At 41.0% G+C, this 22669-nt stretch overlaps 2 protein-coding genes and 2 non-coding genes across 17 annotated transcripts in view; 1 reads left to right on the top strand and 3 right to left on the bottom strand.

Annotated features, from left to right (window-relative positions):
• LOC111923091 (uncharacterized) overlaps nucleotides 1-3058 on the bottom strand; it is a 34621-nt gene extending 31563 nt beyond the window's left edge. The window contains exon 1 of the mRNA XM_086883791.1: nucleotides 2650-3058. Within this exon, the coding sequence (XP_086739917.1) occupies nucleotides 2650-3058 (409 nt within the window). The remainder of the gene's footprint in view (nucleotides 1-2649) is intronic.
• Nucleotides 1877-19438, top strand: USPL1 (ubiquitin specific peptidase like 1). Of its 14 annotated transcripts, none has more exons than XM_086881653.1 (9): nucleotides 1877-2378; nucleotides 7046-7141; nucleotides 7758-7886; nucleotides 9079-9739; nucleotides 11658-11744; nucleotides 12156-12285; nucleotides 13506-13631; nucleotides 14319-14479; nucleotides 16033-19438. In XM_086881653.1, exons 2-9 carry the CDS (start codon nucleotides 7139-7141, stop codon nucleotides 17931-17933), a joined length of 3198 nt encoding a protein of 1065 aa, XP_086737779.1. In that variant the 5' UTR covers nucleotides 1877-2378; nucleotides 7046-7138; the 3' UTR covers nucleotides 17934-19438. The 14 variants fall into 14 exon arrangements, with proteins under 14 accessions (XP_086737779.1, XP_086737772.1, XP_086737775.1 ...); XM_086881646.1 differs by having other exon boundaries at nucleotides 7046-7212; XM_086881649.1 differs by having other exon boundaries at nucleotides 2097-2349; nucleotides 7046-7212.
• A 2836-nt stretch (nucleotides 19439-22274) lies between these two features.
• On the bottom strand, nucleotides 22275-22347 carry TRNAV-AAC (transfer RNA valine (anticodon AAC)). Its single transcript has one exon. It is a non-coding gene; the product is annotated as a tRNA-Val (tRNA).
• A 248-nt stretch (nucleotides 22348-22595) lies between these two features.
• Nucleotides 22596-22669, bottom strand: TRNAN-GUU (transfer RNA asparagine (anticodon GUU)). Its single transcript has one exon. It is a non-coding gene; the product is annotated as a tRNA-Asn (tRNA).

Genomic DNA, 22669 nt, shown 5'->3' with positions numbered 1-22669 from the left:
GCGAATCATACTTGAACAGAGTGCAACAAGAGGATGATTCCCTAATTCAGGAAGTTAAATCAGACGTGGCTGTTCACGCACTTGCCTGAACCAAAGGAGCTTCAAAAATATATCTTAAAACCCTCCTAATTCTTTCTATATTAAAAAAAAAAAGTTTCAAAAAATAGATAGAAATTGATGAAACAATAAATAAGCCATGGGCTCATGCACTGTTAGTTAAATCAAAACCAAAGCTACAAGACATACAAGACAAAACTCAGTTTGAGCAAACAGAGTCTATCCAGATCCCAAAGTCATTACCAGTCCACATCTGGAACACTCAGATCAACTCCTAGTGACTGTGGAGCTGGCATCATGTAGTAATTATCACTGTAGGATTGTTTAGTTCAGGACAAATGAAGTTCTACGGTAAAATGAGATGAAAAACATTGCCAACACAAAAACTCTATTCCTCAAGCATATGGAAAAACTCAGGTTCTGGATTCTGTCTTTGGCATAAGCTTTCCTTTAATCAACTTGAATATCCAGGAGGAAAAAAGAAAGGACACCAGTAAATCCTGTGTGGTGCTTAGAGGTATATAAAAAACACCTGAAGTCATAGAATACTTTGGGTTGGAAAGGATGTTTAAAGCTCATCTAGTCCACCCTCATGCAACGAGCACGGTAATCTACAAGACCAGGTTGCTCAGAGCCCTAACCAAAATGACCTTGAATGTTTCCATGGATGAGGCATCTACTAGCTCTCTGGCAACCTCACAGTTTTTCTCCAACCTCATTGTAAAGTATTTCTTCCTAGTCCCTGCTAAAATGTCTGTCCCCATATATAATACAGTATACCAAAAAAGTTGGGGGTGGGAGGGAGGGAGGAGACAGAACAGAGAATGGAGGCATTAGGTAGCAAAAAAAAAAATCATAACAATATTGAGTCATGCATTCTAACTTACCAAAGAGCTGGGATCTAGTACTAGAACTTTTTCAAAATCAGTCTATGCTAACAAGCAGGAAAAACATCTATTTAATCCTTCCAGAGCACAAACACACACAAGTAAACACCTTTTAACCACATTATCTCTTAAGCTGCCAACACTTGAGACAAAAGGTTGTGAAAGTCCAAAACAAAACAGCAGACTCTAGTCACCCCTGGGAAAAGGTGGAACTTACACTACAATGAGAAGCCAAAAATTTGTTATTTAAATTAATAAACAGAACTTACATTACCTTTCATACTACTGAACAGAACTTACATTGATTTTCATACGTCCACCGTATTTTAACCATAATTCAGTATTGTGGTTTTGAGAGTCCCAAATGCCAGGAGAAAAATCACTGCATAAGTACAACTACCTAAGGAAACTACTACACGATATCGTTCAGTAGACTACATTATTTGACCAGTTTTAGCAGTTAAACAGAGCCACTGGAAAAGAGATTAAATAAATATCAAATGCACTGCATATATGTAGGAACACCCATCTCATTGACTGTAGAGCAACCGAGTTTCTCCTCCTACTCAACATATCCAAAAGTGCTTTACACTCCTGATGAACGTACACAGAAAAAACCATTCTCCACAATCAAAGCACTAATGAAGCAAATCTCAACATCAATCTAAAAATAAGTACACGTCACATATTTCTTTGCAAATTTCATTCTAGTATTTCTCCAGTCAGGTATAAAACTTCCTCCAATAGAATATAATACTCTCAAACATTAATTCAACCTTCACAACATTGCTGCACAACTTAAAGGAATAAGTACAGGAAAAAAATTAGATTACGGATGTTACGACGGCCCCGTTATGGCAGCACATCATTTCGCAATGCTAATCATACAGCGCTAAGCGCTTTTTAAAAGCGCAGCCAGGAGCAGCGTGTCAGGAAAGCAGAGGCAGGCAGTAGGAGAGAAGGTATTTTCTGTGCTCCCACTGGAACAATCTCCTGGCTCACTCTGTCCTGCAGCCCCGAGGAGCAGGAGGCTGGGGCCGCACTGACAGCTTTCCTGACGCAAGAGAAGCGGAGCACTGACCTAAATGCCGCAGCTGCCGGGCTCCTTGCAGCTCAGCTCGAGGAAAAGGGGCCAGCGTGGATTCAAGTGCCGGCCACAAATACTCGAGCAACTGCAGCCCGAGGCTGCTGGTGCAGAGACGCTCGCCGAGACCACACCGTCATCTCGACCTCTTGAGCCTGAAGACGCCAAAAAAGACTGCGAGGCGAGCTCTAGGCTGAGATTTAGAGCAGAGATTTTCAACAGGGAGCTGCGCATCCCCGCAGCGCTTCGGCGGCAGCAGCAGAACTGGCCGCCGCAGGCTCTCGGGCAGAGTCACACGGGAGGCACCGAGCCTCGCACAAGGTTAAACCCCACCCTGGGCGCGACTTTAGGCAGGTATTCAGTGGCCCGCAGGTTAATCATCACCTCCCTGCCCCGGGCACCGCGCCGAGCGGCGGCGCGGCCCCTCCCGCCAGCGGGGCGAGCGCTGCGGGGCCGCCGCCTCCCGGCCCTCAGCTGCGGGGGGAGCAGGGGCGGGCCTCTCCCTGCCCGGGCGGCCCCGGCAGGCGCCGCAGGACCGGCCCCCGCCGCCGTCCCCTCCCACCGCGCCGCGTGAGTGAGGGCGGAAGGGCGCGGAGGAGAGAGGGAGGGAGCGGGAAATACCTCGGGCGCTGGTGGCCCCGCTCGGCGCAGCCCAGGGCCCGCCCGGCGCTGGCTCCGCCTCCGCTGGCTGCCGGGAGCGGGGCGGGGCGGGCCCGCATGGAAGCGGGAGCGCGCCGGAAGCTGCGCAGCGGCCGCGGCCGGGCGGGGGGCGGCGGCGGCGGCCAGAGGCCAGGCGCGGCGGGGTCTGGGGCAGCGCCGGGAGCCGGGAGCGGCGGCGGCCGCAGGTGAGAGCGAGGCCGCCGGTGAGAGCGAGGCCGCCGAGCGCAGCGGGCCGGGGCTCGGCTGGCGCCGGGAGCGGCGGGCCCGGCCTGTCCCGTCCCGGTCCGTCCCGGTCCCTCCCGGTCCCTTGGAGGTGGAGAGCGGGGGGAGGGCGTGTCGCGGGTCCCGAAATGCCGACTGAGTATTTCATGTCAGTAGCAGCGCGGGGAAGGGTGCGGGCCTTCGGCGCCTCGCTCGCCCAGAGATGCGCTCGGGCAGGTACCGCGTGTGTGTCCGCCCCTGACGCGGCTTCCTAGTATTCAGCGATTAACTCTGAACGCTTTTCTCCTTCTGCAGTCTTTCCGTAGCGTGTGGATGGCTCTGGCTGTGGAATAAGAACACAGGAGGCAGTTTGCCCATAGGTTTATCTGAAAAAGCCGAGCACGTTTCGGTGTGGGAAGGAGGGAGGGCGGGCTGGGCCGGGCCTGCCCTGACGGCTGGTTAGATGGCATCCACCCCCCAGCCCGTGCCTCTCATTTCCACTGCCTTGGGACACGGATCGCCTGCCTTCCTGAAATCTTGCCTCTTAGCTGCTGCTGTCATAAACTGCGCTAGTTTAGGCGGTGTTTTTCCTACAGTCGCATTCCTGCATTCCTTTTGTTCCAGAAGGACTGAATGATTTGCCAGCAAAGTGTAGTCCCCATCCCTTGTCATGCACTCATGAAAGTATTTAATATGCGGAGGTCTCAGAGGAGTCTGCCTGTAGAAGAAACACTTTCAACAGTGGAGTAATGATGTTGCACACTGGTTTGTTTTGCAGTGTCATTAGCTTTATCATTATTTGCTTAGTCTATGTTAGGCTGTTTTCAGGAAAGGAATTCATGTTTGCTCCCACACTGTGGAGCCTTGCAGGTCTGCCCAGTACCTCGGGGCTGTGCTGGAGAGAAAGCAGCTTTCTCAGGGGAATGATGTTACTGTTGCATGTAACGAAATACATTTTGTGGCCAAAGTTGTCAATTTTTGAAGGGAGGATTGGGATTTGAATAGTTACGGCTATCCCAAGTAGTTATGACTTAAGATAAAGAAAAACCTTAATACTCTGATTTCTTATTGTGTAAAGAATGGAAAGATAACTAAAACCACTTTTTTTTTTTTCCTTCACATTTGTTTCTTTTAATCTTTTCAATATCCCCTTGATGAAGAAAACAAAACTTGTAAGGTGATATTTTTTAAAAAGGCTATTTTTAAATGTCCGTTTAGCCTTAAAAAAAGGAGGTATTCTCTTCACTGTAGTGTAATCACTGTTGTTGCCTGCTTTTTGCAGTTTGCAACTGATTCTAATTCATAAGGTACTGTTTCACAAGGTACAGTTGTTATAAAAAAGGCACAGGTCCCTTTATCCATAGAATTGTTTGATGTGATGGTTTGGGCTGGGAGGGACCTTTAAAGATCATTTAGTTCCAATCCCCCCTGCTGTGGGCAGGGATGCCTTCCCCTAGACCCGCTTCTTCTAAGAAATGTCCCACCTGACCTTGAACATTTCCAATGATGAGACATCCACAGCTTCCTTGAACAACCTCTCCCAGTGTCTTGCCATTCTGATTGTAGAGAATTGTAGAGAATTTCTTCCTTTAATCCAATCTAAATCTGCCCTCTTTAAATTTAAAACCACTGCACATTGTACCATTATTCCAGATCCCAGTAAAAGGTCTCTATCTCCTCCTCATAAGCCTTTTTTAAGTACTGAAAGGCTGCAGTAAGGTCTCCCCAGAGCCTGCTTTTCTCCAGGCTGAGCAATCCTAGCTCTCACAGCCTTTCCTTGTAGGAGAGGTGCTCTGAACTCACTCCAGCAGGTCCACATCATTACTTAGTTCCCAGCACATCAGGTGGAGTTTCACCAGAGCAGACTGGAGGAGCAGAATCCAGATCCCACAATCTGTGTCTCTTTGCATGAAGACAATAAACAGTATTTGCCTCAGTATGGGCCCTTGAGGGACACCATTTGTCACTGGTTTGTGCTTAGTACATTGAGCTGCAGCTGTTTGGATGTGGCTATCCAGCCAGTTCCTTAGGCTGTTCTATTTCAAACCCATATGTCTCTAATGCTTCATCTTTTCCTTATTTTCTATCTTCTGCCCTCCCTAGGTCATTGGAATTTTCACAGACCAATTTAATTCCCTGGAATAGCAGAAAAACTCATGCTTTACTAAGTTTTCTGCTGTTTTGTGAGTTCATTTAGTTAATGAAAAGTCTGATGAGGACATGAGCTGTCAGGGAAAGTGGGGGGAAAGGAAATAAAAGAGAAAAGTGATGCCCCTGTTCTGCAGCAGCAAGCTGTTAGATCAACTCCTCTACTGAAGGAAGTGTAGCAACAGCATAATGATACTTCAGTCACATTCATACCATATTTTGCATCATATTTTTCAATATTCAGATGTAAAGAAGGATTAATTGTTTGGAACATGACCTAGTAAGGTTGAATGTGCGTTCCTGTGAACTTTTCCATCTGTAATGCAGTTATTGCATGTGGCTACAATGAGTTGTTGCAGTACTTGATGCAGCAGTCTTTTACTTGGCTGTTTTCCTTGGCAGTGTTGATCTGATGCCCAGTGTTTGTGCATTGTGCAGAGATCACCAATACCTTCCTGTAATGTTAGAAACTTTAGAAGAGTACAGGCAGGCCTCTTGGTACCACTCTGCATATCTAGTACTGGCAAACCTATTTTATTTGCTCCTTGTATTTGTCTTTGAACTAAAAGGATAATTAATTTTTAAAAAGTGTTATTGTATTTGTAATAGAAATAAAAGTATTTCAGTATTGTGGTACTGTTGGCTGGGTGATTATAGCTGGGGGAGGTATTGTACATCTCAGAACATCTTACATATCTCAGTATTTAAACTTTAAAAAGAACAGCAGAAGTAACAGAAATGGAATACAACTAAATAAATACGTTTTACAAAACCAAGGGGCATGCTTAAAAGGGAATAACTTGCAGGGCCTTAGTGTTACGATTATGAGTGTGTGTTGAATTTTTGTGGTTAGAAATTTCTCAGGAGTTTCTGTTATATGATCTGGTTTTTATTTATTCTGGAGAGCTGATACTGCTTCATGCCAAGGAATTGACTAAAGTCCCGTGAAAAATAATGTATTTTAGTATAATATATCCTATGTGAAAGGTTGTTATCTGTACTGCTTGTAATTGTATAAAACAAGTCAACTTCCTGGCTAGACTAAATGCATGATAACAGAGTTTAGTTGCAGTGTGATAGTGGTGTTGCTGTTGTGTGAAAGTCAGGATGCTTGTCTTTCCTTTATACTCCAACAAGCTTGTACACCTTGAGCTAATTCATTAATTTTCACCTTGCGTGAGCCCTGGACCATGTTGTTTCTTGTGCACTCTAGAACATTACTTTGAAAGCTAAATGTGCTCTAAGGCACATGGATTGATACTTTTATGTTCTTGCCTTCTGTTACAGCTGTTAGTTTCATCAGTCAGGGACTACTGTCTCTACATGCTGATAATTCTGAAAAGTGCTGCTGGACACACTGAAAGTATCAATAGGATATTATCTCATTTTGACCCACTTTTAAGTTGCTGTGAGGGTCTGACTTGAAATCTGAGTGGTTGTGTTTTTCTGTTGTGCTTTTTTAATTCATGCTCTGTTGGTTGTTAGCATTCCACGCAGTTCTGTAGGGTCTCTCCTTGCCAAATATTCTAAGTAGGTTTAGGTTGAACTAGTGTTTACACTAGTCTCAAGAATGCCTGGAGAATTTTTTTTTTTTTTTTTTTTGGAAGAAGTTGTTGCTGTACTGTATAAAAGAGTTTAAAGGACATCATGGTGTGGGAGATAGTGTTTTTCAGTGAAGTAATGAAAAGGGAACAGTTATGGCTGAAGGAAAGATACTATATTGATGACTTTGCAATTCAACAACTTCCTCATGCATCTTGAAGAGATATATATTTATTCTAGTTAGACTCAAGTCAACAGGAGCAGGATTGGGTCCCTATAGTTCTTAATTTAAAGTTTTGAATTCACAGTCCACACTATAACAAAAAAAATATTTTCAGTTTAGGAAATACTCTTCTGAATTAATTTCCAGAAGTCACACAAGCTGCATTGTTGTTGTTGTTGTTTTTTTTTCACAAACTTCACTCTAATTTTTCTTTAATTGTTTTATTCACTTCTTATTTTTCAGGCGTCTTTGAAAAATCCTTAGTGGTCATGACATTGTTACAAGTGACATAAATTAGCCAGTGGCTCAGAATGATGGATACCCAGAAGACTACAAATGGTTTGCAAGTGATTGGAGAAGGGACTGGTATAGGGAAATCGACACTCCACATGGTGGGGTATTTGGGAAAAGTCAGTTGAAACTTGTTTTACATATGTGCAAAGTTCATATTTTTCTCTGTTTTGAGAGATTTTTAATTGGTCTTAATTTTACAAAAAAAAAAAAAAAAATCTCAAAATTATTTTCCACGGAAATCTATAACAATGGCGAAAGATTATTCTAAGTAAATATGTGCCTATGTTTTTTTTACTGGCACTATTTTTACAACTGTTTGCATTCCTACGAAAATTGATTTGTCTTTCAAAGATCTGAGCTTGTGTTCCCTGGCAATAAGGGTCCTGTGGTTTAGTTTAAGTAGAATAAAATGTGCATAATTGTGTTGTTAAAGACACCTTATTTGAATATTTAAATAAAAATAGAAATTTATTTAAATCATTCTATCATACAAATATATTAAAAATAATAATAAAGAAACCAATGTAGTTTTTTTATATTGTGTTATATCTAGAAGTTGAACAATGATTTTGTATCTTTCTAAGTATGTCTTACTTTGGGATAATGCATGAAATACATTAATTTATGCTGCTTTATCTTTCTTTATTTGTTATTATTTTAGAACTGTTATCCTTTGGAAACAACTGCACATGAATGTTGTCCAGTCTGCAAAGAGAAGGGTCAGATCCAAGGTTTACGGACTTACCGCCTTAATTTTCAAGAGTCCATTTTCCTTTGTGAAAATCCTCAGGTATTACACTAATAAAGGGTTTTAAAGTCCATGATTTTATTGGGGGTAAGCAGACTGTTGAAATGGGACCCCTCTGCTTCTATATGCTGCAGGATATTTGCTTACAAATAGGGAAAAACAGAAGTAACCTGTGTATATTCAGTGTTCAGGCACAGGTGGCTACCCTAAAGGATTAAAAGGAGTAAATTAAAATTAAATAAAGGAGAGTTCTTCTCATGTAACAAGGGATCACAAGTGATACTAAATAAATTCTTGTACAAGTCAGAGTATAAGGTGAGTATTTGATGATCCATGTAACTAGTGCATACCTCCAGCAGATCTGGGTCTCCTGTTTTCCTTTCTTTGAGGTAATGCAAATAGGTTTATAATTGTAATTACAATGTTTTTCTTTCTTTTCTTTCCTCTTTTTAATTTTAACCTTATCTGTGCTGCTTAATATTTGAATTGTGATTTTGCTACCTCTTCCTTCACTGCTCCATGTATGTGGGGAGGGTATAGGAATCCCAAACAGATTGGTGCCCATAAATTAGTAGAAACTAAATGAGATATGGATCTCAGAGTTGTTTTTTCCATTCTTTCCTGCTTTTAATTAATTGCAGTATAGTTCTGAAGGTTGATAATAGGGATTTGTCTATATTCTAGTTGCCACTTGGTCATTGAGCTTGCCTGAAAGATACCCTGCCAGTTTGGGCATCAATAGTCTCTCAGACATGAGATAATAATGTCAAATCTGTATCTTAAAGGAATGGATTTAGCAGAATAAGACAAGAGGACTCCCCTTGTCAAAACTAGGTTGGTTGTGGAGGTTGGAAGCATTTACTGGAAAAGTAGTTATGAAGTATCAGTACTGACGTATTTATTTCACAGTTGCTTATAAGACAGTGGTGGGATAACATACCCTTCCTGTCATACCTATGTTGAATATATGCATTGATTTAATTAAAATATCACTTTACAGCAGTCTCTATGACTGGGTTGGATGTGGGTCTAAGCAACTTGGTCCAGTAGAAGGTGTCCCTGCCCATGGCAGGGGGTTTGGAACTGGATGGTCTATAACGTCCTTTCCAAACCAAGCCATTTTATAATTCTGTGATTCAATTCCATTTTAAAAGTATGTTTTGTACTTTCTTTAACTCTTGTTCACCTGAAATTGCTTTTCAGATTTCACTGTAACCTTCTTTCTTTCCTTTAGTGTATCTACCCACTTGGTTATAAACCATTAAACAGCATAATTAGTTCTACTGGTTCAAAAAATCATCAAGTTCCAACTACTCACAAGAAAAGGAAATTGGGTGATACCAGTGACTTTTCTGCTGTTGAATCAGATCCAAAAAAAGCAAGAACTAACAATGTACTCGATGTTGGACACACCATTAATGCAGACTCCGTTGTGAAAGGCTATCAGAATAATTTGTGTATTCCCAAGCCAAGCCTGCATGATGTATTATTACAAAATGACCAGCAAAACGCTGGCAAGCATGTGGGGTCCTGCATGCCGAAGGTGGATTTTGAAAAAAACACCAAGACCGACAACTACCAAGAAAGTCCACCAAAGACTTATAGTCCCAAAACACAACTGTTGCCAAATTCTGAGCTTTTATCAACAGCATCTGAAATTTCACTCAAAGAGGATAAAGGTTCCACTAATAACAGAGACTTACATCTTCAGTGGAGAAACATACGTAATCTTTGTTGGTTAGATTGTATTTTGTCAGCTCTGGTACACTTAGAAACATTAAAATCTGCTGTAGCAGAAGAATATAAAGATGGAAAATGTTTACTCCAGAAACTCTTAACAAAGTATAATCAAGCATCTATTCTTCTGAATACCTGTAAAAGGAGTAAAGTAAAAGGTGAGTAAATTTAGCTTCTGTTTTCTCATAGACTGATTTGCTACAAATATGTGGAATTTAAGACAGCACACATATATGCCTATGTTCTATTTCAAGATCATAAAAAATACAACTGTTACCATGAATTTGCAGATTGGTTTGCTTTATCTAGCAAAATCCTGGTAACATCTGAAATTGTTTTGGTTGGGGCAAACATGCACTCTTTGAAGGCACCAAACACCAAGCATCTCTTAAATTTTTTTTGTCATATCCAAAATAAAGATATTATGAATTATTTATGTAATTCACCCTTACTTTGTTTCCTTTTCCTCTATTGGTTAACATGATACTAGGATGCTGTTTTAATCTTGATCTTCAAAACAATTTCTGTTGTGGTTTATATCATTGTATAAGTGGGCAGTTGTCTTGTCACTCAACACATTGGAATACTCTGAGGAGGATGTGTCACTGTGTCCAACTGGTGTGGCCTTTAGTCATTTTCTGTTTTGTGGAGATTGTGTTTAAGACTCCTAAACTAAGACCATGAGGTTTTTATTTCTCTTGAACTTGACCATAGATATCATAAGTCTAAAATTCTAAGATATGATGTGTTACAGAAGGAGTGAAGCTCTCCAGTTAGCCAGTACCTCTCCTGGACATTCTGTTGGGCTATGTGTGTTTGATTATATAAAACCATAGTCACAGAACAGCCCTAGGTAACTTGAATAAAGTTCTTTCCTAGGAAAAATAATGTGTATCAAAAAGTGGTTTCATCCATGTTACAAAGCAGGGAGAAAACCCCAAAATATTCTGAACCCGTTCATGTCCTGTGCTTGCCAGGAAGGCAGGCTGCTTGAGTTTAGGTGTTCAGCTGTTACTGGGGAGCCCTCTGCCATCCTAGAACCTGTCTGAGATGTTTTTCTTTGTTGGGCTGTGTTTGCAAAGGAGCTCTGGTGTGCAGTAACCCTTAAATGGGAATGTTAAGTGTTGGAATAAAGTGTTGCTTGAAAGAACTTGGGCCTTTTAATTTCAATTGCTGCAAAACAACTTAGTTTATTTGGGTAACAGTGGAGAGAAGATTGGATGAAGAGTACTTCTGTGGAGAATAGGTGTAGAATTCATTCTGCTCCTCTGTGTAATTTTACAATATCTTTTGCATACAGCTGTTTTCAGAAACAATCTAGAGCAATATAGCTGTAAGAAACTTTGTTTCTTTTTTTCTATACACAGCTAATATGTAATAAGCAGTATCAACAGCTAATCTAAATATTTCCTTTCATTTCTGCAGGTTATGATCATGATTGTGTAGTAGAAGTTATGTTCTTGTGCTTAAAGAATGTATTTGTGTTTAAACAAAATTACAATTATACAAAATTAAAATACTAACACATATAAAGTAAAAAGTTATTTTAAAATTATTTATACTATTTTAAAGGCTTACTTAGGAAATTGGTATTTAATCTGAAACAATACATTTAAATGTTCTATTATTTGAATTGTATAATATTAGAAAGCATATAGACAAATTTTTTGTGCTTTTGGTCTTAATGCTTAAGTTTCAAAGTTTTCTTTTAATCCCTGAATCTTCAGGATTTGTAATGTGTGTAATTGTAATTCATATTGTCACACTATCCTTAAAAATTGTTACTACAAAGCTGTTGGCCCAGGCTCTTAGTCATAATTTAAGTCAAAGCAAGTAGGTTTTAGTCAGCAGACTACAGGTGAGTAACTTCTGTAAATTCTTCTCTAATTTTCAAATCTGTTAATACCAAGAATTGGCTGTTCTACCAGCAAGTCTTAGGTATGTATGGGTCAATATGTAGGGCATTGGTTTGCAGAGGAGGAGTGCATGCTAGGGCTACCTGTGTGTGTGAAAAGGTATGGGGCCTGTTACACTGCATGTAGACTGCATGAAGACATATTGTATTTTTTTCTTCAGATGTTCTTCCTAAAGCAGAATCTCAGCTCAATGAAATCAGAAACATCATGTTTACAGAAATTCAGCCTCAGCTGAGGTGTGAATTGGGTAAGTAATTAGTGTAGCATCTCAGTAATTACTTTCAGGAAACCCTGGATGTATAGCTTTTTATGTCATACATAAAGGTATGTGTGAATGTATGCATACAAGAAAGTTTGGAAATACATTTGTTTCTACTGGTTTACATGCTTTACAGTATGATCAGCTGGTTTGTCCTTTGCCCATTTTGACTTTTTAGAGAGTAGATAATCTTTGTTATGATGCTGTTAGACATTAAATTGTTGCTGATAACAACCTAACAACATCAATCAATCCCTTTGCTGTAAGAATTACAAATAGAGTCTTGAACAAATAACTGAAATTTAACTCATAGTAATAAAATTGTCTTCATCCTTTTTGAGGTACTGAAAGGTGATTTTAGACATTTAGTATCTTTTTTTTCCTGTCCCATCATTGAAGGCAATATGGAGAATCCAGTGTCTGCACTTCAGTTACTCTTACAAGTAGATCAACAAGCTGAGAAACTGTTCTTGCATTCATTTTCATGGAAGTCTGAATGTGTACGTTGTGGCCACAAACATCAGGACCAGTAAGATTTTTATATAGCTGTTCTACCTTACCTTTTAAAATCTGTATATAATAGTCAGTTTTCTTCAGATATCCAGTTTTAAGCTTGTTGTTGAAGTTTTACATGATCTGCATTTTCATTTGCAAATAGTTTGCTGCTATTCCATGTCTTAAGCAACCATGTCATCAATTAATTAAGAAAGAAACAATATGTAACCATGGGAGTCTATGGACCTGCTCACTCTGATATTTTGCTGAGAGTATACAAATCGTTGTGATTCTAAAGAATATATGCCTAGTACACTTCTGCTATTGAGAAATACTTGGAATATTCATTTGGGTTACAAAGAATCAGGGATTCTATAACACAGTTTATGTATTTTAAAATAGTATTACAGGGGAGGAACTTCTTGAGAATTGATTTAGCTCTGTGTAGCGGCAGGTACAAGCTCATAATATAGGCTCCTTTTAGAATCAGCAGGAAAAGAGAGACACCTTTGGAAGACAGCTCATTTTATTTGAAAAACATCTGTTTTTCTCCACTATCTTAGGTTTGTATAATAAAATTCTAGATCCCCAAGTGAAATGAGATTAATTTGATCTGTTATTCTGGAAAATTAATATGTAGACCTGGTTAATAGGATGTCTTCAAGATCCTTTGTTACATTCTGGGCTTTTATAAAGTTGAAAACTGTAGTTTTCATTGAATACAGAGGAAGTCCTTTCTGTGGCTAGTGAGTGAATAAACTGTTGCTTCACTTTAATATGCCATACACTGTATTTTCATACATACAGTGTAATCTCTGCTATGAATGTACTAGTTTTTAAAAACAAGACCTTGTTTTTAATGTTAAGACATGGATTCTCAGGTAATTTGTTGCTGCTTTCTTCTCTTCTTGAGATTCTGTATTAGCTAGTAAATTATGCAGATGCTGGTACAAGTTCTGTCTTATGTTGGAATGGAAACAGAGATAACATTAAAAGGAAGAAAAAGCAAATAATGTAAAACTGAGGGCCACAGAGCTGCTGAAAAAAAATTGTGACTGATGCTGCTTGGCAGAACTGAATTCAAGGCTGACTTGGATGTGATGCTGTCACAGTGAACTCCACACAGATCTCATGAACATGAATAGAATTTGGGTTTGCCTTAAAGTTTTTATAACTTGTTTCCTGGTGAAGTATGTATATTTATTGTTTTCTGATCACCAACTCAGCTTACTCTTTTAATGTGTGTGTGTCCAGATTGAAGAAAACACTAACAACATTTACAAATGTAATCCCTGACTGGCATCCACTTAATGCTGTTCATATTGGACCATGTAATAACTGTGGTAATACATCTCAAAGACGACAGATGGTCTTGGAAAAGTAAGTTTGAATATGTGAACTTGAAAGTAACATACATAAAGATCTGAGACTTCATTTATTGAATATATGACTTTTGAAACCAGACTGTTACTGTGGGTTTGCAGAGATTCTGTACCCTAAACTCTGATCAGTACTCACTTGTAAAGATTTGAGATTGCAGGCCCCTGGGCCTCCACATTAGATCATTCTTAAAAGCTGAAATAGAAAATAGTGTTTACTAAACATGAAACAGAGCAGTATTTAACATGCTGACCAGCACATGTGTTTGAGCTAGGTCATAAATTCTTAACTATCAAGTAGTAAATACAGACAACTGATAGCTAGTGTCAGCCTTTTCACAGTCTATGCTGTGGACAAAAGTTGTTTGGTCATTTGTTTACTTTTATGACTTGGTAACAATGTCCCTGACTAATGTGTTTATGGCACAGGGGTGTTTGTTTTCAACTTTTCCCCACTCCCCAAATTTGTTATTTGGTGCTGGTTTTCTTCCCCTAATCTATAATTAAATTGAATATCCAGTTGGGATATTCTTTTCCCTTTGTGCTTACTGTGCAGTCTGAAGAGACTGTGAGGAAGTAGAATAGTAAGGGCAGAACCATGTACTCTTAGAGATGTTCTACTTTTTCATTAGGAACTTTTGCCACTGCTTTATTGTAGTAAACTGGTTCTTTATTGTTTCTTTGTCAGACTACCCTCAATATTAACATTACATTTTATGGAAGGCTTGCCACATAATAACTTGGAGAAATATTCATTCCAATTGGAGGAAGACACCTATCAAATAACATCTGTTGTTCAGTACCAAACAGATAAGAAGCACTTCATAAGCTGGTCTTTGAATCCTGATGGTAAGAATCATGAGTGGGTCAGGTTGGAAGGTACCACAGGGGGTCATCCAACTTCTCTGCCCAAGCAGGGCCATCCCAGACAAATGGCACAGGATTGTGTCCAGACAGTTCTTGAATGTGTCCAGTGAGGGAGACTCCACAACCTCTCTGGGCGTTCTGTTCCAGTGTGGTCACTTCCCAGTAAAGAAGTTCTTCCTCATGTTCAGGTGAAGGTTCCTGTGCCTCACTTCCTGCCTGTTGCCTTCTGCCCTATTGCTCAGCACTGCTGAGCAGAGCCTGGGTCTGTCCTCTGACACCTCCCTCCAGATACTCACAGACACTGATGAGATCCCCCCTCAGTCATCTCCTCACGGCTGAACAGGCCCAGCTCCCTCAGCCTTTCCTCATAAAAGAAAGAGATAAGATAGAGTTTATGGTTCTTACCTACCATAATATTTCATGAGTCTACATGAAATGTTTTATGGGTTACTGCAGTAGTCTCAACCATTGATATATAATAACAAAGATTTCTTTTGTCTGCGTTCTAAACTTCATATTTAAATGTTGCAAATAACTGGGGGGACTTGTTTCTCAGAGTGAAGGTTTTTGGTTGGTTTAACTGCACTGTGTTGTCTTACAGTGCATTTACTGGAAAAAGGTAATTTGGCTATAGAGCTTTTTTTCCCTTCGTAACTTCATAAAAGTTAAAAAATGCAGTCTGACCATGACTGTGGAGCAAGTAGTATTGTTTATTTTTAAACCAGTGATTCATCCATTCTTGGCTGAAAGCAAGGTAACCTATTGTACTATGAGCAATGAATTAAGTTATTTTTTATATCTGAACTTTATGGCACCTCAGGGGTGGGCGGCACAAATCCATGTTAGAAACATTACTAATGGTAAGATGGTTGTACCACTGGTGGAAGATCCATAATCAGAAAAGGTGAAAAGGTGATGTTTTGATAATCATGCCTCTGTAGAGAGCGTGGGCTGCAGTCTTATGAAATGTTGTGACAGTATGAAAATTGTCTAAGTCTTACTGGCAGAGATAAAAAAGAAATGGGAAGAGGAAGCAGCTGGGAAATGCCTAGTTAAGAACCTCCTATATGTCGTATATATCTGTTTTAAAATTCTTGAAGCTGTTAAATATTATTTCATGATCTAAAAACAGTTTGCAGATGAAGAGACAAGAGTATTAAAATGAGCAATTTCTTTTTAGCCCCTGTGCTTCCTGCCCAGGCAATGGAAAGGTCTACAGAGAAACTTAATTTGAGAGGTGGTTCTTACCTCAGACTTGTGAGGATATTTTCAGACAAGATGTTTCAGCCAAAAAAAAAACCCTGAGCTAGCTTTGTTTTATGGTTGACCTGCTCTGACCTGTTATAATATTGCTGCAAGTTCTTCTTGTATTTGATCTTTTTACAGTGAAAGTCTCCCAGTTTTCTCTGGAGAAAAAAAAAAACCTCTATTTTCTACTTGTCAGGGGAATGGGTTAATAAAAATACTTGACAAGTGTGAGGATAGTGACTTCAATTTTAAAAGTCTGAGTCTCTGCACTGGTTGCTATTTTTCAGGCACTTGGCTTGAATGTGATGATTTAAAGGGTCCATATTGCAAGAGACGTCAAAGATTTGAAGTTCCTCCTTCAGAGATTCATATTGTTATCTGGGAAAAGAAAGCATCCCCTGTGCCAGAAGTGAATTCACAGTTCCAAAGTAAAAATAGTGAAGATTTTCCTCTTAATAATGTACATTCAAATTCCAGAGTGTTGCATTGTGGTTTTGATAACACTGTCGGCAAAGCACCTGCAGAACACCACAAAGAGGATTCTGTGAGGACTCCAGAGAAGAAACAGCAGCAAGTAGCTGAGGACAAAAGTATTGTTCATCATGGTTTAGAAAATCTGGCAGATGGTGATCTTGTAAAACTGGTGCTTGAAGAAGATCTAGCTGCTTCTGAAGATAAATCACTGCCTAACGGATGGATGGTGGGAAATAACCTTCTTGATGGATGGGGCACACCACAACAGCAGGAACCAGCTTTTTCACTTAGCACTCCATATAAAGGAGAGTTTGCTGGAACTAGTCTAACTATGAGCAATAAATCCATGTTATGTGAAAATTCCAGTATTTGTTTACCTCTAGGTGAGTTGAACCCAGTAAATATTACTCCTCCTGTGCCTATAAAACACGACCCTGATTCATCAGACTTCTCACCTTCTCAATTAAATGACAGTTCTAATTTAGCTAACAGAGAACATGGATTAAGTTCAGAACTAATGCTAAACAAGAAGTTGTTAGCAATGGAAAATACTATACAAAAATCACCTGACTTGAAAGGTGCAAGCAAAACGGTAGTTAATTCTCAAGTTGGCAGTTCTTCTGGTGCCAGTAATTCAGTCCAGCCCTCACACAAAGACCAAAAAGGAGGATTTGTAGGAAGCTGGGTAAAGAAATTATTAATCAAGAATACTTCTTTTATGCCTTCAAGTGCCTCAGCTCTCAAGAATGAGAGAAGTTGCAAAACTCCCTCAGTGCAAAAAATAAGTAAAGTTCGGCTGCCAGTTAAGGGCGCAAGTAACTTTGGTGGATTTCAAAGCAGAGATACAAAGAAAACAACGGAGACCCCAAAGTTACTGGCTCCTCAGAGTAATAATACTCATCCTTTATCAAATTTCAAAGGATTTTCTCAAAACACTTGTCTTCCAACAGCAAATCATACCACTGTTGTAGGTCCAACTCGGAATAAGTCAGAAAGTACATTGGGTACCTCAGGTAAAGTGACTCAGTTCCCTTCACCTGGCTATAATTCTGGTAAGGCAGAAGAGTCAGACAGTGACAAAACAAAAAAACTTCGCCTAAAATTATTAAAAAAACTTAATGCTAAAAAGAAGAAGTTGGCTTCACTGGATAAATTAGCAGTGGAACAGATGAAACGGGAAAAACCTGTGAGTGGAGACGTAAGCGCCCCATCGCAGACTGAACCTCAAAATGAGAGTGAATTATTGCAGAGCTTTTTAAGGGAGCTTCCGTGTCAGATTGATGTCACAGGGAATGGATCTGAATTTAATGCAAACACTGTGCCAGGGTGCCCTGGCCATGATAACACCGATGAAATACTGGCAGAATTACTGTCCCCTTCTTTGACTGCCGCTTCCTTGGAGGCTCCAAAGAGCGAAGACGAGTGTATGTACATGGAAATGGTGCACAGCAGCGTGGCAACCACCACGTCCCATGAGGACACCAGTGTGTCACAGGCAGCAGTGACAAGTGAGGACCACAATTACTACAGTCCTGTAAAGGACACTAATTCGGAGCTTGAGGCAATAAACAAACACTGTGTGAAAAAACTTTCTTTTGAAAGTCCTATGAGAGAAGATATTCTCGAAGACCTGTTCTCAATTTCAGCACCAAGCTCCATGGCAGGTGACATAGATTTACCTCATTTTGATGAAACTCTGTTTGAAACTTGGTAAATACCGAGTTTCTTGGGTTTAAGTATTTTTTCAGTATTATGTATGTTTTGAAACAAAGCACTACTAAATTATATTTTATAACTATAATTGCACACTGGCTGTACTTGAACGATTTACATTTGAGGTATTTTTTCTTAATATTTATTGTAACAAGCAAATCAGGGTTTGATGAATTTTATTTTTCTAAGAAGCAGTTATCTTAGCTGTCAGATATGATGGTGATTTTTAATTAAAAGCTCCTATAAGTCTTAATTTTTGCTGCTTTTAACATAAAAAACTTACATACTCCAGTGAGTTGGAAAAATAATGAAGTTCTGTAGTCTTGATGATGTAATGGTGTAAGAAATACTACTTCTGTAGTAGTGATTTTTACAGGACCACTCAACTCCTGAAGTTACTTTGTCCAACATTTAAAAAAGAAATATAAAGTACCTTCTGTAATTAAGGAATTTTGCATCCTCTGATATGAAGATCATTTGTAACATAAACTTGAGGCTGGCATTCTGCTAGGCTGGCCTTCAACTCCTTACAGTATTACAGTTCTATAAGCTCATGCTGATGTATACACCCCTTGGATCCAAGAAAAGATGGACACATGGTAAAAATTTCCCTATTTAAAGTTACAGCACCTACTGAGCTTTCATCCTGGGTAACTGTGAATATAACTTGGTAGAATATCTTCTGAGCTGGGTTATTTTTTTAAGTAGAATTAGTAAGATTTGGTCCAGAGTTTGCATCACTAAGATTATCAGATGTACCCATTAGTTTTTCATAGCTGCAAAAAACATGTAATAAAAGAAAGGTTTCTCAGAATTAATTTGAGTGTAAGTTAATGCCTATTACTGTTGTCACTTGGAGTTTTTCATGACTCAGGCACTGCACCCCCGACCGTATGTGAGGTGCCAAGGAGAGGCAAGGTCAGTAGGAAGAAAGTAATGGAAAAATGTGGCAAGGCAGCAGTGAGTAAGCAGAGGATTCACACCTTGGTGTTTCTGGATTTGTATAGCTTTCATGTTGCTGATTTGGAGTCGTTTTTAAATGCATAGACACAAAGCTGAGGGTATTAGATAGATAGATTAGATGTACATTTTTCTTGTTCTTGAAAATAAGAAGGATTTTATCAGCAGATCTTTATATCAGGCATTTTTAGAGGTGTTCTGCATTTTTTTCGTTGTTTTAGAACCCAAGTTCAAAACATTAAATATTCAGTCTTACTTTTCCAGCAGGTGCAGTTGAACATAATACTATTACATGGCATGGCTACAGATTCTAATGTTTTTGGATTGTTTGAAGTAGGTTTAAAAAGTGTTTGAAAAACTAACAGTGGCCCTGAACTCGCTGTAATAACTTATTTCTGCTGCAGTTTGGTACATTGTTATCAAACTGGTACTTCAGGCAGTGAATGTTTTAATTTTTGAAATTTAAGTTATTGTGAAGAACTTAAGCTTCCTTGTTTTAAATACTGTAATTGGTAATGTTACAATAGAAAACAAATCAATTCTGAATGTTAAGGGCTGGTGTACTGCTTGTGAAATGTTTACCCATTTGTGAATTCCCTAATTAAAAAAAAAAATTAAAAAAAGCTGATCAAAATGAGAGTTTGATTTATCTAAGAATGGGCTGCAATAACCTGCGGCTGTGACACGGGAGCACCTTCACCACTGGCTTGGGACACAACACAGACCCAGGGGTGAGTAAAGCAGCGAGCCCAGGGTTGGTGGTGCAGAATGCCCAGAGCAACAGGAGAAGAAACCCTGCTGGAAGATGAGGAGGTCCTGGAGGAGAGGTTTATAATGAGGTTTACAGCAGAGGAGGGAGGGTGTGGGGGCATTCCTGCTGTGCAGATACACCTAGACAGAAGCAAACGAGCTCTGGTCACCACTGGCACCCCCTCCACAAACTGAAGTTAGGAGTGTTTGGTCTGCAGCTGCGTGGGATTCAGTGTGGGTACAGGTATATATAGAAGCTCCAAGAACAAACAAATAACACTTGAGATTAAAGTAGGTGTGAAAATAAATCTGTTCGTGCAGCATGTTCCTGGCTGCCTTTTTTTTCTGAAACAGAAGACTAAAGATGATGCAGTGCAGATTTGTTTCCATAAATGTTTTACTGCCTCCAATCCTGTGTAAGTGAGAATTCAGCTGAGGTTGAATGAAAACCCCATGACCAAAAAAACTGGTTGGAATTTGCAATGTTACTGGATGTTTTATATTAAGAATAGTTTTTAAATGCAGCTCTTAATTTGCCATGACAACAATGCAAAGTGTTGTAGTAGTTTTCTTTCAACTGGAAATACACAAGGTGGGCAGATAGCAAGTACAGGTAGTGATCAGAAGCTGGCCACTGTATTGTGGAGGTTTTATCAGTCTTCTAGGGTAAATTTCCCAAAGTCTAATGACTTTGAGCACTGCCATCTTCACCACTAAACCATGTCCCCAAATGCCACATCTACATTTTTTGAACACTTCCAGGGATGGTTTCTCCACCACTTCCCTGAGCAATCTCTTCCAATTCCTAACCATCCTTTCAGAGAGGAGATTTTTTTCCTAACATCCAATCTAACCTCCCATGGCTCAACTTGAAACCATTTCCTCTCATCCTGTCTCCTGTTACCTAGGAGAAAAGGCCTGCCCCCTACCTGGCTACACTCTCTTTACAAGTGGCTGTGGAGAGCAGTAAGGTCCCCCATGAGGCTCCTTTTCTCCAGGCTAAACACCCTCAGCTGCTCCTCCCAGGCCCTGCACTCCAGACCCTTCCCCAGCTCTGCTGCCCTTCTCTGGACACTGCAGCCCCTCAATGTCCTTGTAGTCCAGAACTGGACACAGAACTGGAGGTGTGGCCTCAGCAGTGCCAAGTACAGTGGGACAATCCCTGCCCTGCTCCTGCTGGCCACACCACTCCTGATCCAGCCCAGGATGACATTGGCCTTCTTGGCCACCTGGGCACAGCTGGCTCGTGTTCAGCTGCCATTGACCAGCACCCCCAGGTCCTTTTCCTCTGAAGAGCCTCCCAGGCACTGCCCTCCATCTATAGCACTGCAGCTCCTGTGACACAAGGGCAGGACCTGGCACCCGGCTTTGTTGAACCTCACAAAACTGGCCCCAGCCCTTCAATCCAGCCTGTCCAGATCCCTCTGCAGAGTCTTGTTAGTCTGTGTCTTCTGATTTGGGAAAGGCATACTTGTGGCACTCAGAGTTTGGAATCGGCTCTGCAGAGATGCCTGCTGTGATTCAGATCTTACTACTTGATGGTAGAAACACTTCTTGTAACACAGTAAAGGGTGAAAAACAGGGCTACCTTCTCGCATCCTGCCTACAATAAAATAATCTGCAAAGGAGTTGCCTGATGGATTTCTAACTGGATACCTGCTAGAGCACTGTTCAAGAAATCAGTTGTGGTGCCGATTACAAATCTGATTTTGATCTTGATGTTTTTCATGGCTGGCTATTGCCATTTATTCTTCCATCGCTGTTTTTTGCTTTAAACGATTTATTCCCTTCCTGACAATGTATCAGCGAGGGCCATTGTGTCTTTGCTCATTTTGCAAAGCTAAACAGCTGCTCTTGATGTGAGCCCCTTGGTGCTCAGAGCAAAGCACATTACCTTTCGAGCAGCTTGTGCTCAGAAGTGTATGCCGTGCTTTGAAGTCCAGTCTAAGTACGGATCTAAGACGGCACTCAGAGAGAGCAAGAGAGAAGAGAAGGTTAGTGGGATAACACGGCTGATGGACTTTAAGGCATTTTTAGATTTACACTGCTGTGCACAAACACGGTGTGGTTGTTTGCGAGGGAGATGCTGAAGCTGTACATCCCAGGAGAACACGGTGGAGCCACAGGGCACCTCGCAAAAGAGAGGAAATGCTGGGAAAGGAGTTTAAGGAAATAGGGACCGGGTGTCTCCTGCGTATGTTTTCGAGGAAGAGGCTGAAGAAACCCTCAGGAGATGCTTCTCCCCCGACCTGGGTCTGTATTACTCTTTTCACATAAGTTAGTATCCAAAGCGGCTTCTGTAATGCCCACGGCATGTGGTAGTTTTTGTACCAGGTTTTCTGATGATGTCCAGACCGCTTCAGCTGAAGCTCGTTTCCCCTCCTCTGGACGATCTTTTCCAGGGAAACACGCGTTTGCCGCGGGGTTCGTGCATGGGAATGAAACCGAGCTTCAGCACAGGCCCCAGCCCTCTCCCTGTTTCTTCCTCCCGGCCCCGCTGCAGCCCAGGAGGCCGCTCACGCCCTCCCACCCCCGGGCGGGGGATGTGCCCCACGCCGCCACGGCCGCGTTCTAAGGAAGGAGCCAGGAAGCACGTCCGCCGTGACACGGGAAGGGAAGGAAAAAAACATGGTGTTTCCGCCCGGTTTCGAACCGGGGACCTTTCGCGTGTTAGGCGAACGTGATAACCACTACACTACGGAAACTCCCGTTGTACCCCGCTCTTCCTGCGGTCCCCCTTGAGCAATCGGACGGAGCGCCCGGAGCCCCGCTGTGAGCACACGCCACGGGTCACACTCCCCTTGCCGGGGCAGGAGGAGCGAGGTCGGGGAGGCAAAAGCGGGTCTCGGGTAGTTCCCACCGCTACAATGGCGGCGCGGCCCGGTTAGAGCCGCCGCCTCTGTCAGGAGGGAAGGAAAAAATAGATGGCGCAGCACAAAAAAAAGCCGCGCCCCGTCCCTGGGTGGGCTCGAACCACCAACCTTTCGGTTAACAGCCGAACGCGCTAACCGATTGCGCCACAGAGAC

Source organism: Cyanistes caeruleus, chromosome 3 (assembly GCF_971803275.1).
Source record: "Cyanistes caeruleus chromosome 3, bCyaCae1.hap1.1, whole genome shotgun sequence".
NCBI classification, from domain to species: domain Eukaryota; kingdom Metazoa; phylum Chordata; class Aves; order Passeriformes; family Paridae; genus Cyanistes; species Cyanistes caeruleus.
The sequence above is the reverse complement of the archived record's forward strand: the minus strand, read 5'-3'. Positions and strand labels throughout refer to the sequence as shown.